This window comes from Babjeviella inositovora (genome assembly GCF_001661335.1).
Source record: "Babjeviella inositovora NRRL Y-12698 unplaced genomic scaffold BABINscaffold_4, whole genome shotgun sequence".
In the NCBI taxonomy this organism is placed as follows: Eukaryota; Fungi; Ascomycota; class Pichiomycetes; order Serinales; genus Babjeviella; species Babjeviella inositovora.
The window spans coordinates 51,280-67,033 of record NW_017566841.1 but is presented as its reverse complement, the minus strand read 5'-3'; the positions used below and the strand labels follow the sequence as shown (position 1 = coordinate 67,033).

Sequence of the window (15,754 nt, the reverse complement as noted above, 5' to 3'; positions counted from 1 at the left end):
ATGACAGGATGTGAAAACATCTAGCATTCATATAATAGAAGTAACTGTGAGCACTGAACAGAAGCCCTATTGTAACCCTCAATTTCTCAAAGTTCTGTGTCCCCGCCCCATCGCTATGCAGGACCAAGCGCGGATGTGTATGTCCGATGTAAGCTATGCAGTGCAAGTGACTTGGGATTTACGGTGGTTACTCTCACTGTGGAGGAACAACTAGGTATTCTGTGGGTTGGGTAATCTTCAGAGCTAAACTGTTCAATTCCTGTTTTCAGACTATTATTAATATAGAAGTTAACCCTTTTGTGAAAATGATTCCGTTGTTACCGGGATTATATGCTTGGATGTAAAAAAAAGTCATCCACGTCAGAAAAAAAGTTTGCATTGTGCTGCAAGTGTACATGGCGCTACAACGCCGTGTACCTAGAGACATCAAAACGAGGCGCCAAAGCCGGTGTTCTTCAATGATTTACCGCGGTAATTGATCTCTAGATAATTCTAAAAAGTTCTGGAAATATTAAGAGGTTAACGAGTTTTAATATATTTTGAACCTTCCACCTTCTGAGTGTGAAAGTTGCTCAAATTCAGCTTTTCCCCTGGGTATGAAGGTCATTCGTAACGGGCAATATGCTCCACCTGCCTTCTACTCCGTACGGCAGCGGACAATAATCTCCGCTGTAGTGTCTGCGGTTATGCACGCAGCCATGCATATTGAACAACGGCAGTTATCCTCCAGAACTCCTGCTTACTAGCTTTAATTAATTTTGACACATCCGTGGGTAGCCGTAAGATGGAAAGAACGGTAAAAGAAAACCGTTGCAAGATAAATAGAAAAGTATAAAAACATAGAGTTTCCCCCGGTAGGGCAGTTATCATTTCGCCTAGAATAGCATCCCTTTAAACCGCATAAAACAACTACACATAAATACAATGATTAAGGCAGCTAAGTCCCCTCTTGTTAGTCTCCCGCCATGGGCTCCTTTGGCATTTCCAGGTGTCACTGCTTCCACCGTATCTAAGAAGCGATTCCATGGGCTCAATACTGCTCCAGTGGTCACTCCAGTAGTCACCCCTGCTGCCCAGACGAAACCGGCAGTCACACGCGCACACCCATTTGTGAAAACAACCTTGACTAATGTCACCTCTCTTCTCTCCACTTCTGCAGACTTACCCTGCGAAGTTTACTTCAAGAATGACTATTTGCAACCATCGGGCAGCTTCAAGCTCCGTGGGATTGGAAACATCATCAGCACTGCAGTGCGCGAGCACCGTCGTGAAAACCACTTCAACTCGGCAAAACAAATTCAGGTGTTTGCCCTGTCAGGTGGAAATGCGGGCATTGCTGCTGCTTATTCTGCTAAGTTCTACAATTTGCCATGCACCGTTGTGATTCCAAGAACCTCTAAGCAGATCTTCATTGATAAGTTACATGCCTTGGAAGCGCGGGTAATTATCCAGGGCGACACCATCCAGGAGGCGGACTCATATCTAAAGACCCAAATTCTCTCCAAGTTAAGTAAAGACGTGGAACCTGTCTATTGCCACCCATACAATAACCCATTGATCTGGCAAGGTCACTCCTCCGTGATTGATGAGATTGTCCAGGACTTGACTGCGGCAAAGAAATTGAAGAATCTCAAGGGTGTGGTTTGTTCCGTCGGTGGGGCGGGGTTGTACTCAGGGATTATGCAGGGCTTGATGAGGAACAACTTGAGTGAACAGGTTTCTGTTTTGGCAGTTGAAACCGCCGGCGCCCCAACTTTAACCAAAACATTGGAAAACAGAAACCAACAAACACACAAGTACCGAAGAGCTGTCAAAACTCTGGCCGAGCCTTTCATGCTCGAGTCTGTTACCACGATTGCTACATCCTTAGCCTGTTCCTTTGTGGCCTCTGACACCTTGAAGTACTACGATGCTCACAAGGGAAAGACTACAGTCTCCTTGATCGAGGATTCCGATGCCGTTGAGGGTTGTGTGCAGATGTTTGATGACCTTGGAGTTGTTGTGGAGCCAGCCTGTGGGGCTGCCGTAGACGTCTGTTATGGTCAAATGGACTTGTTAACCAAAGCTATCCCGGATTTGGCGAAGGATGATTTGGTTGTTGTTATCGCATGTGGTGGACTGGGAACAACTTCCAGTGTTATTAACGACGAATATAGATCAATGATTTAATACCCGGGGGACACTGCTCATCGAAATCATTGAAAAAACGTTATGCATGATGGTAGCCCCATTCATTAGATAGACCATAATTTATGCTTCCTGATAATATATTCCGTCTTAATTATTTAACGTTTAAAATGCCTGAACCATAACTTTTTTTTTGTTCATAGCGGGATAGATTCATGACCGACCATGGGCACCACATTTCTCATGTGTGGCATACTTCCGTCTGAACTAAAAACTTAAGTGGAAATAAATTTAATCCAATCGTCACAATATATATTTCTGCACTACTATCAAACCTCAAAGGTTGTAACTATCTTCTACACCCCCCTGCCGCCTGCCGTAGAATATAGCCATAATCTTTGCTATGTATGCACATGACAGATTTAATAAATGTTCCATCCTCATATTAGCCTGAGAACCCCGGGCAAAGCCGTCGATTGAGTCCTGTTTAGGGTCCAATTTGTTCTTAATCCAATGCCACATCGGTTCTGGATCAATAAAAACGACAATTTGCAGAGCTTATTTACTCCTTCACCTCTAGCACTTCTCCACAATTAGACGTCATGGTCGCCACGTTGACGGATCCCCTCCGTTTGTCCATTTTGCAACACCTTCCCACTGAGCTTGTAAGGGAAGCATTCCTCTACCTTGCCTCTGAAACTCTCAATGTATTCATGGAGATTGATGTATTCAAGGAGGCAGCACTCGGCTCATATTACACGCACGTGGTGATTGGCACGTCCCCCGTGGAGTATAAGCCCGGTGGGGGCGATTTTTACGCTCTATACAAACGATTTAGCATAGCTGAGTTTGAAAAGTGGTGCCGGGAAGAAAGGTTCCACGATATAAAAATCCACATGGCAGTTCTCTTTTTGGGAAAGGAAAGCATGCGGGTTCTCAGCCATGTTTGTTTCAATCGCTTAGAATCCGTAGCCAATGTTTCGCTCTTTTATAAATCTCATGTCTCCGGCATGCGCTTCAAGTATAAACAACTTCCCGCCTTGGAGAACATCATAGAGTTGTCCATCACTTACAACGAGCTTGATATACTAGAGGTCACCTTTCAGCCCAAGCTCCGCAAGTTGTTGTTTCTCAATCTCTACGAAGAGATGACCAAAACCTACGAGAAAGTGGAATTTCCCGCAACTCTCGAATTCCTAACACTCTAACGTCCAAACATCGCCTTGGGTCAATTCCTGGCGATGCCACAGTCGTTAAAGAGGCTTCTGTTGGTCATGTTTGACGACTTTAGGGTCGCAGAATTCAACAACTTGCGGCTTCCAGAAACTTTTCGACACCTTAAGATCGAACGATGCAGCGCATTTACGGAAACCAATGGGCTCATACTTCCGTCAGAATTGACTGGCCTCACCCTTCAATGCTTGGGAATAGCTACCATTGCGGGTCTTTGTCTTTCTCCAAGTTTGGCAGAGCTCGCATGTCGGCGAAACAGCAAAATGACGGGTTTCCAAGTTGAGTTGCCGGATGCTATGCGCCGTTTGAATATTTCTCTGAACCGGTTGTCATCAAAATTTATGCGAAAGGTGTTATATCCGCAGGAATTGCGAATCATGGACGTCGGTGGAAACAAGCTTAATTCATTAGAGTTCACATCGATTTTGCCAGAGGGGATCGAAGTGCTCTAGTTGAAAGATAATGGCATTGGCTCTTTACTGGACTCTCAGGAACGTTTTCCTAGATACCTAAAAACTCTTGGTTTGCGTAAAAACCCTGCACTTTTCCTGGATCTTACTCTTGCTCAGCTCTCCAACTTACAATCCTTGAAGTATCTCGACGTGCATGACACCGGGATTGATTGTGTCGCAGGATTCAAGTTTCCCCCTCGTCTCAAAGTGCTACTCTTGGGCTCTAACGATCTCACATCATTACTTGGTTTGGACTTCAACGAAACCCCCGAACAGCTTCTGGTGTTGGAAAATGCCCTCAAGGTGCTTGATTTCCGACTTCCTGACTCATTGAAACTGGTTGAATTGTCGGCAAATAATCTTGAAACTATAATGAATCTCCATCTTCCTGTGAACTACGAGGAACTATGGTTAGGCGAAAATCCCTTGTGCATGCTCTCAATACGGAACTGGCTGAATTCACACCTTCATCTTCGCTCGTTGCAGCTCAGTGATACGGCCATTTCTAGTCTGACCGATTTGGGAGACCTTCCTTCGTGCATTAAAGTGTTGAGTATGAGCTACCATTCTGAGCTCACCTCTATAGAGAGCTTCCAGTTTCCTGGGGGGCTTGAGGTCTTGCAAGTGACTGACAGTGGGATAAGGAATTTGGATGGAGTCTTTTTTTTCCCGATCTGTTAGAGATTATCGACCTTTCAAGAAACTGTATTGCACTGCTAGACGGGGTGCGTTTCCCGAGATCTTTAATCTCGCTTTCTTTAGAAAGCAACAATATTTCTACCATTGATGGTCTCACCTTTCCCCCAAAGTCGCAAAGGCTTTTTCTCAAGCTGAATTTCCCTAAGAAAATATTGGGCATTGACATTCTCGACTCATTGGCCGAACTTGATCTACTGGCACAGAAAGACAGAGGGTTGAAGAATATCCCGGGGATAACAAAGCTCCCCAAAAGTTTGACAGGGTTGAAACTCTGTATGAATGCCCTCGAGGGCTTTGGGTTGTACTTTCCCAAAACACTAAAGATATTGCATATGCACCTGGCCGAATATGACTCCGTATCATACGCCCGGTTTGTTCAGAAGTTGCGATTCCGGAAGCCCCTGCTATTGATCGATTATGGGCATCGATAGTGCTGAATTTAGATTTCTAATCGAATGTACGATTTGTGTTTACTTTTATGGTAATGCTTGTAATCAGAGAGGTAGGTATTAAGGAATCAATCATACCCCTGTATATTTGTTTGAATCCCCCCTACCTACGTGGGAATGATGTCCCAGCTGGCTATACGGTCGATCTCACATACGTAAAAAGACAGATTACAAATACTTGTACGAAGCATTAGTATCACTAATCTAGCCATTACCTAATTAGTTAAGCCAATCTCAGGGAGGGTATTAAGCATTGTTTGCCTGCGCCACATTTTGATTAACACGCCACCGCCACTTCTCCTTAGCTCCCCGCCGCACAGTTCGTGCTTCCGCAGCAATTCGGCCATTTATTGCAACCATCACCTGCCAGTTCTCACTCGCCTCTAGCTCAGTTTACCGCACTACACTATCTTCTTCCATGGGGATCCTTCTATCATTACCCATTACGCTTGCAACATCACTTGCGCTGTGCTGTGGCGCAGCGACCTGCTCCATGTTCTGCCTGTCGCTCGGCGGGACCTTCTCGTCGTCGATTCTTACACGCATTACTTACGCATTGATCTTTGTGGTTAATTCCGTCTTATCCTGGGTGATGCTCTCGCCCTGGGTGACGCGGCGACTAGAAAAGTTGAGTTTCGGCCTCGTAAAGTTCCAGTGCGAGGGCGAACAGTGCTCTAGTTTCAGCTCCGTGCACCGCGTTAACCTCGCGCTCGGGGTGTTCCACTTGGCGTTGGCGCTTTTGCTCACCAACATACGCCTGACATCTAATCCGCGCGCGGTGATCCAAAACGGCTGCTGGAAGGTGAAGATCGCAGCCTGGTGGGGCTTTATCGTGGGAATGTTCCTCCTCCCAGATGCGTTCTTCGTCTGGTGGGGCAACCACTTGGCGGTGGTGTTTTCCACCGTCTTTCTAGGTATCGGCTTGATTTTGTTGGTGGATTTTGCACACGAGTGGGCTGAAACCTGTTTGGTGAAAATTGAGGAAGGCGAGGCCGCGGGTGAAGAACCTGGCCTCTGGAAAAACCTCCTTGTGGGCGGAACCTTGTCGATGTACGCGGGCACACTTATCCTCACTGGCATCATGTACTGGTTCTTTGCTGGTTCTGGGTGCTCTATGAATCAGGCAGCCATTACTGTCAACCTCATCTTGGCGTTAGCCGTGTCGTCCACCTCCATTCATCCACTCATCCAGGAGTTCAATCCTCAGGCTGGTTTAGCCCAGGCCGCGATGGTATGTATCTACGGGTCCTATTTGACCATGTCTGCCGTGGCTGCTGAGCCCGACGACAAGATGTGCAACCCGTTGGTGCGGTCCAAGGGTACCAGAACCGCTTCCATCGTGTTGGGGGCATTCTTCACGTTTGTGGCGATAGCCTATACCACCACTCGTGCTGCTGCTAACTCCGCATTCGGGGACTATACTGGGGAAGAAGCTAGCCCCGGTCCCATCACCGAACAACCGGTGAGAAATGAAATGCGCATTGCTGCTATCCAGGCGGCGGTTAACGAGGGCTCGTTGCCGGAGTCAGCATTGACCCAGGCGTACTTGTATGATACCGATGAATCACGCGAAGTCGATGAGGAACGCAGGGGCACCAAGTACAATTACGCACTTTTCCATGTGATTTTCTTCCTTGCAACTCAGTACACTGCAACATTATTGACGATGAACGTTGAGCAGGATGACTTGGGTGATTTTGTGCCAGTCGGACGCACGTATTTCATGGCGTGGGTCAAAATCGTGAGTACCTGGGTGTGTTACTTGTTATTTGAGTGGAGCTTGCTTGCCCCAGCGTTGTTCCCGGATCGGTTTGCGGTGCAATTGTAACAGGCTGTGTAATAGGGTGAAATAAAGGTCTTTGTTTACAGTAACATCAATTCTGCATTGCAGGTTTATAGTCATAAGTGTTGTTTTTGCTCTTTGTAATTACTAAAAAGACTCCTTATGCCAATTTAAGGTGCGGTAGTTATGCGATTAATACCAGCATGCCCCAGTGATAAGCTGACTGTTTAACGGGTAAAATGGACAATTCTAATACATATCATAGACATGGCTTAAATTTTTCTCATAAGAATGGTGACCACTTTGAAAGTTTGGATCTGGTTTTGAGATATAGGTATATATGTACATAGATGTATAAGGCATAAACTTTTCTTGATTAAAGTGAAATTTTATGATTCGCCATGGTTGATCCATTGATAATCTTGAAAGGGCACCGTATATTTATAATATATATTCAAGTTTGTATTATCTTTTCAATTTATATTAAAATACTTGCATACTGAGAATTAGAGTTTACACTTATGTATATAAATCTATGTTAAATACATATAATACCAGCATTTATAACTAGAAATGACCAATTAAGCTGATATTGGTCCGTTTGGGATGTGGTCATATGGCTGGTGGCCCAGTTAACCGTCTCGCGCTTGGCAATACGGCCGAACAACTGCAGGCGCCGCATATTTAATATTGTTTTGATACACGCCTCCCTCAACCTCTAATCGTACCAACAGCTTTTTGCATCCGTTTCACATCTACAACTATGCCTTCTCAAACCTGGTTAGACAATATACGCGGATTACCGCTTCCGCGAAGTACCCCTATTATACTTAATATTTCGCCTAGCGCCCCTCTGCCTTCCCTGGTGTCAGATCTCCCGGCGTCAGACACCTTGATCAACACGAAGCTCGAATACATCGAGAGTCAACAAAGGGAGTCTTCGAAGCTCCACTACGAGCTCATCAGTCTCACCAAGACCTCGGATTTGTACGTTAGCCACGTGAAGAAGCGGAGTGAGTCAATGAAGAAACTTGATGGCACGCTAAAAAAACTTTCGTGGCTCGACGATATATAGGCGAATTCCTATACGTCAACGTCCAAAACCAAATCTGACAAGATAGCCAAGACCATTCAGGATATCAATCACCCATACTTTAAGCTGTCTGCCAATATAAGTGAGTGCCATGCCGTTCCGGTACCGGCAGCGTGGCCGTTGCCGGTTCGCGAACGGTACGTGTCCGGCACATTATTCTGTCGCTCCCCAACCCAGTATGATTCATCCTTCCAGTGTTGTGTGGAGAATTCTTGCCTGCTTTTTCTTCGCATACAAACCCTATATAATACCCACGCACACAGGGCTTCCCTTTCTCTATAGATCAATACATACCGTAACCATGTCGTCTATCGCTTCCGCCACTGGCCGGAGCCTTCTTGGAAAGTCCATAAAGCCAGCTGCCGTCAGAAACTCCTCCTCCATTTCCGCCCTTGCTTACAAGACCATGCATCGCAACTCCAAACGTCCGCCGGTACCAACTATGGACACTCCAACCTGGTCTACCAACGCTGCCGTCTCATCCATCTTGTATGAAACTCCATTACCTTCCAAGGCCCCGACCAAGCAGCACATTTTGAACTGCTTAGTGCAGAACGAGCCGGGTGTGTTGTCTTTGATTTCTGGGACTTTGGCTGCCAGAGGCTTCAATATTGACTCCTTGGTAGTGTGTAACACTGAAGTCAAGGACTTATCCCGTATGACCATTGTCTTGGCTGGCCACGATGCTGTCATCGAGCAAGCGAGGCGCCAGATTGAGAGCTTGGTCCCAGTATATGCCGTTTTGGACTACTCCGATTCTCAGATTATCCAGAGAGAGTTATTGTTGGCCAGAGTTTCATTGTTGGGTCCAGAACACTTCCAGGAGTTGTTGGCCCACCACAACAACGAGTACACTGACTTGCCAGACTTGACTGCCACCGACTCGCAGTACCATCCAAGCAACTTGGCCCCATCTGAGGCCTTGAGACAGAAGCACGCCCACTTACAGGCCTTGTCTTCCTTGTCCCGCGAATTCGGTGCCAAGGTTGTCGATGTTTCCGACCGCAACTGTATCATTGAGTTGTCTGCCAAGCCATCAAGGGTCTCCTCTTTCATCCAGTTGGTCCAGCCTTTTGGTATTTTGGAAATCGCCAGATCCGGTTTGATGGCCTTACCGAGAACTCCATTGGTCAGTGCTGATACCGATACTCCTATCAAGGTTGCTGAGGCTGTTGATGTTTCCCAGCTCCCACCAGGTTAGATATCACACCTGTAAACTTGCAATATGGTGCATCCCGCAAATTCTGCCTGGCAGTTTCAAGTTATACTAAATGCGTGCGTGCGTTTATCCTTTTATCCCAATCCATTAGTAATGTAATATTCTGCGTGATGGGCATGCGTTCCAAAAGCAATGGTAGGTTTAGGACGCTTACGAGACAGTAAGGTACCTCCAGTTTTGGAGCTTGTAACATTAATAGGTACCGGTGAACAATGGCACATGTACATAACGAGGACAGGCCAACAAATTAGCAAAATGATTAATACTGATATGGCAAACGCGTAACCTGAGACGCAGAGTCTTTCATGTATATAAAAAAATAATCTAAGGGTACGACAATTTTCTTAATCGGTTTAATCGGTTTAATCGGTTGCTAGTTCATCCCAACTATGGACTTATTGCCTTTCCCGGCTTGAAAATCCCCATGGCAATCTATACCCGTTGCAGTAATATCTTTTTTTCTTTTAGCAGTATTTAAAATTATTTTTGCGAGCTGAGCAAGCGCGCCTAGTTCACATATAGCTTCTACCCATCTATGTATCATGCCCAACAATATTAATCAATCGCTTTTTACTCAACCTAACCTTTCCAGAATCTGGGTGACAACCCGAGATATGGGCGAGCCTGGCCAGGCTCACGTTCCGTCTAAATGCGTCCTCAGAGAAAAGGGGCTTAGTCTAAAAGCTAATCTGATACTCGTAGCATACGGTCTGTCAGGGTTGATTATATATTGTTCCACGTGACGTCTAAATACCGGCTCCTTCACCTGGTGTTAGAGCATAGCCTTTCCCACAAATATTAAGGATCCTGTACCCCCCTTGTATTTAAGGAATTTATACTGGAGACAAAGGATCATACCGGGATAGGTGTGTTTCAGGCGTCGATATCGACTGAGATTCATTCTTAAGCTGAGTTTCGTGATTCAGGCAGATTCGCGTGAGACGCGTCTGAAAGTGAAACCCAAAACAAGGACCTATATACAGGAGAATATAAAAGTTCGAGACCAATGCACATACTCCATTGTTCAGTCCGAGTCCACAGCTTTAATTGCCCTGGAAATAATGATTAAACGCCTAGTCATACACATTCCTGTAGACACGCAGGTGACAGGTCCACAGATATTCTAGCCTGGCGCGTGACCAAGGGCGAGGCCTCGGGCCCTAGCTGGCAGTGTAAATTTAATGTTTCAGCCTCTGTAAAGGCAGGGGCTGGCGTTCCAGACAGATTTAGCCCGCACTATAAGAGTGGCCGTAAGTAAATTCTTGGCAGATAATTGAAAGATTTGGCCATGTTCTGTATGTAAAGCTATGACTTACGTTACCGTGCTAGGGAGAGTGGGCTTATAAGAAGTAGAGGTCGGTCTGGTTCGGATTTCCTTCCCTCTCATAAACGGAGAGAGATACGCAGGCCACAATCGTGGTGACTTAAAATTGTCATGTCTACATCAACGCGAAAAGAGGCCATTATATTTCGCTGAATTTGGCGTCAGGTGCACATCCCCAATACGCCCGCACTTTGGATACACTTCTTGTTTTGTTGCGTAGTACTTTATACGAGCCATACACCTCTTGTTATATCTAGGCTAGACCATTCGAAACAAAATACTGGCACATACTCAGGTTGAGACGCGTTGTAAATACCTACACGACAGTATTGTTTCCTGTTTGAAGGACGTGAGACCTCCGAGCATGATTACGGATTGTGGTTAGCGTCAATCAGGAAAGGTTTGATGAAAAATACGAAAGGGTTGCAGCGCACCAATGTTATCTTGAAGATGAATCAGGAAGGTAGCTGTGGGAAACTACCGGGCTAAAATCTATGGATTCAGTAGCTATGACACAGACACCTTGCGGGTGTTTCTAGGCGCAACAAACTTGATGGAAGAGCCCTTATTAATATTCATACGCGTCGCAGTTTCGTGTCGTCCATACAAAATGTAGTGAACCTAGTGATATCCATTCCTTCCTCATGGTTTTGCCACGCGCAGTGCCTCGTCTAGCCTCCGATCAGATCGTAGGGGTGATACAGGCACCAGGTCACAAAGGGGCTGAAATTGGTTGCCAGCAGACGCTTACATTCTGTGCACATGTGCATCGACGCGCCAATTGTCGGTCACAGCCTGATACAAAATTTCTGCACGTCGACGGTTTTCCGATATATGCACCCGCTTGTGCGCATCCTCATAGCAACCGCTAAGGCTCCATGCTATGAATTTAGATAGAAATAGTAACGCACAGAGGAGCAGCCAATAAGGTAACAAGGTAGGGTTTGCAACGGTTTGAAAATTTGATTCTTGTGCAGTATCGTCTGTAACGTGGAGCAAAAATAAGGCCCATGCACCCAGCCAGACGAGGACCATCCTTGAAACATGGGGCTTCTGTTTGGAGTGTCGAGACCCCAATCTCGCATCATCAAACGCAGGCATAGCGACATATCCTACAGGGATCCTTCGTCAGAATGCAAGAGTGGCATATGCGGTTGTATAATCTCCTGATCTAGATGCTGGATCGACGGCGATCCCAGATTCTCTGCCGCTTCATGCGCTCCGGGCTTGTTTGCAATGGCTTTTGACCCTAGCCATAGTACATATATATCCACTCGAACCCCAGTACGCAAAAAGCATTTTCCCTGTCATGTCGTACCACCAAATAAAAGAAAACAATTTTACTCCCCTCAACACCCACATAGCACTTAGACCAGCTAATATGACCTCTACTTCTTTGAAAGTTAACCTTCAAGACCCAGCAGAGCTCTGGCACTCTTTCGACCGGTTCCAAGATTCTCTAACACAGCTTGGTGAAACCAAAGCGTCGATACTCTTCAAGCTTACAGCACACATCGATGACATATACAGTAATGACCAAGGTGAGGACGTCCGTATGGACTGGCTTTGTGCCTACAACTACTTGAATCAGAACTTCCCCGAACAATGTCGTAAAGCCTTGTCGGCTCAACCAACCCTTACGGCCATCTTGAACCGAAAGGACGACCCGTTTACGAGTCGCAGAAAGGTGTACAACGATAGTTTGAAATTGTATTGGGCAGTATTCCAAAATCACTTGAAGAAGGCTGCCAGTGAAGCCCAAGTGTGTCCTAAGGAAGCTAAAAAGGAGAATGGCTCCATACCGCTGCCAAAGACTATGAGTAAGGGTGCCAGATACTGGAGAAACAAAGCCCTTCCCAGCTCACCTGCTATAAACCATCTATCGGATCTCATCGCGACACCACCTTTGCACCAGACTATCCCTGAACATATTACTCAAAGTGGTCACGCTATGCCTGAAACCAAGAGGAGCACTACACGAAAGCCTGATGATGAGCCTACGGTCCTTTCAGCTTACACAGTGCCAAAGCTCCAGGCTGCATTGACCACACAGAGGTGCCGTTCCCGGAAACTTAAAGCAACCAAATCTAAGTATGCCACTGAGGATCCCACTGATACTTCACCCGCGCATTCTCACTTTTCTTTTTCGTCAAATTTCTCCGATGGTGAAGACCTCAGCTCCGTTTCGAGTTTTAGTTCACATGATACGTTGAATGAGTACGTGAAAAAAGCATCGCGTCGCCTGTCTCCAGTGAAAACACATTCACTTGACGTGGTCTCGTTGACGTCCACGTTGGATGAGCTTGACATCAAGAAGTCTTCGACCACGGAGGACCCTTCTAACGAGTCTCTGTTTAAAAGCAGTACCCGAAGGGCACCTGGGGGTAAAAATCATGGACAGAGAGTGAGGGGAAAAGCCAGCTCTAGAGCCAGGCCAGGCCGCCATGTATCGATGGATATTTCGGTCTCTTCCATCTACAGTGTCCGTCGCAAGCGTCTATCGGTCGGTCCCCTTGACAATAACCACAACCAACGGGTAAAAATTTTATATCGCAACGAGGAGTTGGATATCTATGCGGGAAACCATAGGTTGGTGAGAAATACTGCCACCGCTGCTGCCAAAGCCCGTCAAAGTGCTTTGGACGCGGCAATATTGGCGAATTCTTCCAACATTACCCCGGCTCAACTTCGAGTTCCATCACACAGTGTGAAAAGATCCATATCCACCCGGTTCGGCCCTAAGACACCAAAAACAAGACCCGTTGTTACACACTCACATCACTTTCCTATTGAAGAGAGTTCGGAACTTCCAAGATCCGGGTCGTTTCAGAAGTTTAAAAAACTCTTTCAGATCTAGAGTCAGGACTCCGCATCAACCACTGAGCCAGTAAACTATATCACTTAGTTATTGAATACAACAATACCCTACCTCAACGTACAATTTATATGCCTGGTCGTGTAGCATGCAATAGTACCCTCGTAGATCTTTAAACGGTTCTCTTGATTCTTTACTATAACAATGAGCCCAACACAAACAATAGAAGAAATTCGAGTGTGACATCGTATTCAACTAGCCAAGGTGTGTCCTTGAGATTCCTTCCATTCTTTTACAAGCTCATTTCAGTCAGAAACATCTAGAACCCCAAAGTGTCTTCCATCTGTCAATATTCCTCGACCAAGCCCAAGCACTCCCGTCGCTGATCAACGGTGAACGACGAAACTTCACAGTACGTTTCCTGTCTTCCACCCTTTATTTCGTTGCAGATTGGGGTATACGGCGAAGATCTGTATTGGAAATCGACAAATCGCTGAAAGATCCCTTCTTCACCATCAGAATTGTTTTTTATCTTTTCCGCGACATGGTGCCAGAATTCTGCATTCAAGGGTTGGTCTTCTCCCCACTCATTCAATGCGTCGTATATTTCCCTCGCTGAATACTCAAATTCCCAGATTGGCTCCTCTCCTTCGTTTCTAAACGTTTCATCGAGTTTGGTTAAAAAGTTATACGAATTCATGACCTGGAAGGTCTCAGTGTCTACCGAGTAGTACCGCCACGACGGGTTAACACCCCCAGCCGGAGAAATTGAGGGACCAATCCAGGCAAAATTGACCGCCTTTTCTACAGATTTAGCGTCGGAACCATCTCCCGCGTATAGGACTTGGAATTCGTCCCGATGGCTATGGCCAAGAAAGATTCCTGTAATGGTGGCAGGTGAGAATCGTTCAACAATCATTCGGAACACTTTGGAAGGAATCGGGAGGGCATCTTGATTGGTAGGAATACTGGCGATAATCCAAGCCCTCTGGTTTGTCTTTTCACACGCAACAAGCTCATCCACCAAGAACTTGAACTGGCCGTACATATCAATGGAGGTGGTATTCCAGAAGGCATACACATTCTGGGTGTACCATATGTTGGAATTGAGTGAGATGACCTTTAACCCTCGAGTGGTGGTGGTAGAATAACCAAAGTAGTTTGCTTTGAGTTTACGCTTTTCTGTCATGCCGAGCCACCCGTGATCGTAAACAAGGTCTGCAAGGTAGTCAAAGGTGTTTTCATTGATGTCACTGCGACCAGAATCCCATTGTGCAAGCTGACCATAGGGGTATATATCATGATGACCCAAGGCAAGGACCAAGGGAACATCTTTTAGATAGTGCTTATAGTACTGGAGCGCTCGGGTCTCGGCCTTAGCTACCTTTTCAGCATTACAAGAGGCCGGCTCCAAGTCGTCTACCAAGCCTCCTGTGAGAATTGCAAACTCAAAGTTAAGGTGGTTTTGGTGAAAGTTTTGAATCGCTTGAAGGGTGTTGTTTATTAGAATTTCGGAAGAGTCGCACCTGTAGGCCCCAAATTCATGAGCGGGAAGCCACACCTTGCGATTACGTTCGTAAATTTTGTGAAGGTCGAGATAAGGACCCTTGGAAAATTTCCCGGAACGATACGAGCTGGCATAGAATGACAATCCCTTGGAAGGGTCGTTACAGTCAAAGTAGTTGTAATTTTCAGGGGGTTGATCTAGATTTTGGCTACTTGAGTCACAGCATATCCTTCCGGTGCAGTTGGATTCGGATCCCAACATATAATCTACTTGGAGATTCATGTTGCTGATATGGAGAACATTGAATGTCTTCCCCTGTGGCTTTATGGTAGACATGAGACTTCTGCGTTTTGGTGGAAACCACGAGCTGAGATCAATATCGGGAGTTGATGGGAAAATGTTACATTTTTTGTCGTGGTAGTAACAGTAGTAATCGCCATCATAACCCCCCGGATGCATTAATTGCAAGAGTCTTGTAAAATCAGTCCCCAAGTTCGACCCTTCGAGTTCCTCACTACCGTATTTGGCTTGGCAGTGAACCGGTGAGCCACTAGTCTCTAGGCACCATTGAGTAAACACCTGAGAAACCAAATCTGGCCGTGTGAGGGATAGCATTTTCCCAACCTCCAACTTTGATTTGCATTTCTGACAGCCGGAGAGATCAGATTTGTGAATACTGTGCAATTCTAAAATGGCTTCTGACACCACCAAATTGTCATCTGGGATAATTCTTCCATTCTTAGGCCATTGGTTCCCTGAGGGATTTTGTTTGGGCAGGAGTACCGCAAACACCGTTAGCACATTAGTAAGAAAGTGGATGGTGAAACAGATCGTCATGCCGAGATATTGCAGGCTTTGTTTTTCTGCTATTCCAGGAAAGCGAATCTGAAGAAAGCAAAACGAATATAAAAGGGGGAGGGGAAGGCTCAAGTAGTTAATTAATTTCACAGCTTTTGTGTCTCAACTTTTTGTTTGCATGCGCCGATAGCTGTGAAGGCTAGGCCACGGCTATTCGACGTGCTTGGCGGGTGCATCGCCGTACGGTGAAATGTT

The 15,754-nt window shown here is 46.0% G+C and overlaps 9 protein-coding genes across 9 annotated transcripts; 7 read left to right on the top strand and 2 right to left on the bottom strand.

Moving 5' to 3' along the window:
- Positions 1-924: 924 nt before the first annotated feature.
- Positions 925-2,261, top strand: BABINDRAFT_179863 (uncharacterized protein; the record flags this gene model as incomplete). The annotated part of the gene is made up of 2 exons (XM_019131104.1): positions 925-988; positions 1,091-2,261. 2 exons carry the CDS (start codon positions 925-927, stop codon positions 2,167-2,169), a joined length of 1,143 nt encoding a protein of 380 aa, XP_018985821.1. The 3' UTR covers positions 2,170-2,261.
- Positions 2,262-3,601: 1,340 nt separating this feature from the next.
- BABINDRAFT_160770 (uncharacterized protein) lies at positions 3,602-4,001 on the top strand. Its single transcript, XM_019128438.1, has one exon. It carries the CDS (start codon positions 3,624-3,626, stop codon positions 3,810-3,812), a length of 189 nt encoding a protein of 62 aa, XP_018985820.1. The 5' UTR covers positions 3,602-3,623; the 3' UTR covers positions 3,813-4,001.
- On the top strand, positions 3,999-4,573 carry BABINDRAFT_124372 (uncharacterized protein). Its single transcript, XM_019126967.1, has one exon. It carries the CDS (start codon positions 4,185-4,187, stop codon positions 4,491-4,493), a length of 309 nt encoding a protein of 102 aa, XP_018985819.1. The 5' UTR covers positions 3,999-4,184; the 3' UTR covers positions 4,494-4,573.
- A 736-nt stretch (positions 4,574-5,309) lies between these two features.
- Positions 5,310-6,992, top strand: BABINDRAFT_160769 (uncharacterized protein). The gene has a single exon (XM_019128437.1). It carries the CDS (start codon positions 5,379-5,381, stop codon positions 6,786-6,788), a length of 1,410 nt encoding a protein of 469 aa, XP_018985818.1. The 5' UTR covers positions 5,310-5,378; the 3' UTR covers positions 6,789-6,992.
- A 256-nt stretch (positions 6,993-7,248) lies between these two features.
- On the top strand, positions 7,249-7,838 carry BABINDRAFT_160768 (uncharacterized protein). Its single transcript, XM_019128436.1, has one exon. The coding sequence runs from the start codon at positions 7,507-7,509 to the stop codon at positions 7,816-7,818; it is 312 nt and encodes a 103-aa protein (XP_018985817.1). The 5' UTR covers positions 7,249-7,506; the 3' UTR covers positions 7,819-7,838.
- Positions 7,839-8,137: 299 nt separating this feature from the next.
- On the top strand, positions 8,138-9,037 carry ILV6 (acetolactate synthase regulatory subunit; the record flags this gene model as incomplete). The annotated part of the gene is made up of 1 exon (XM_019132587.1): positions 8,138-9,037. The coding sequence occupies one exon, from the start codon at positions 8,138-8,140 to the stop codon at positions 9,035-9,037; it is 900 nt and encodes a 299-aa protein (XP_018985816.1).
- A 2,013-nt stretch (positions 9,038-11,050) lies between these two features.
- Positions 11,051-11,480, bottom strand: BABINDRAFT_166109 (uncharacterized protein; the record flags this gene model as incomplete). The annotated part of the gene is made up of 3 exons (XM_019130395.1): positions 11,051-11,102; positions 11,131-11,260; positions 11,291-11,480. 3 exons carry the CDS (start codon positions 11,478-11,480, stop codon positions 11,051-11,053), a joined length of 372 nt encoding a protein of 123 aa, XP_018985815.1.
- Positions 11,319-13,318, top strand: BABINDRAFT_160766 (uncharacterized protein). The gene has a single exon (XM_019128435.1). It carries the CDS (start codon positions 11,761-11,763, stop codon positions 13,234-13,236), a length of 1,476 nt encoding a protein of 491 aa, XP_018985814.1. The 5' UTR covers positions 11,319-11,760; the 3' UTR covers positions 13,237-13,318.
- Positions 13,319-13,368: 50 nt separating this feature from the next.
- On the bottom strand, positions 13,369-15,398 carry BABINDRAFT_160765 (PPN1 endopolyphosphatase family protein). Its single transcript, XM_019128434.1, has one exon. It carries the CDS (start codon positions 15,314-15,316, stop codon positions 13,541-13,543), a length of 1,776 nt encoding a protein of 591 aa, XP_018985813.1. The 5' UTR covers positions 15,317-15,398; the 3' UTR covers positions 13,369-13,540.
- Positions 15,399-15,754: the final 356 nt, after the last annotated feature.

Excerpts from the sequence above, each read along its gene's own strand:
- BABINDRAFT_160768 (XM_019128436.1), top strand. The coding sequence starts at position 7,507 with ATGCCTTCTCAAACCTGGTTAGACAATATACGCGGATTACCGCTTCCG.
- BABINDRAFT_124372 (XM_019126967.1), top strand. The coding sequence starts at position 4,185 with ATGAATCTCCATCTTCCTGTGAACTACGAGGAACTATGGTTAGGCGAA.
- BABINDRAFT_160769 (XM_019128437.1), top strand. The coding sequence starts at position 5,379 with ATGGGGATCCTTCTATCATTACCCATTACGCTTGCAACATCACTTGCG.
- BABINDRAFT_160765 (XM_019128434.1), bottom strand. The coding sequence starts at position 15,316 with ATGCTATCCCTCACACGGCCAGATTTGGTTTCTCAGGTGTTTACTCAA.
- BABINDRAFT_160766 (XM_019128435.1), top strand. The coding sequence starts at position 11,761 with ATGACCTCTACTTCTTTGAAAGTTAACCTTCAAGACCCAGCAGAGCTC.
- BABINDRAFT_160770 (XM_019128438.1), top strand. The coding sequence starts at position 3,624 with ATGACGGGTTTCCAAGTTGAGTTGCCGGATGCTATGCGCCGTTTGAAT.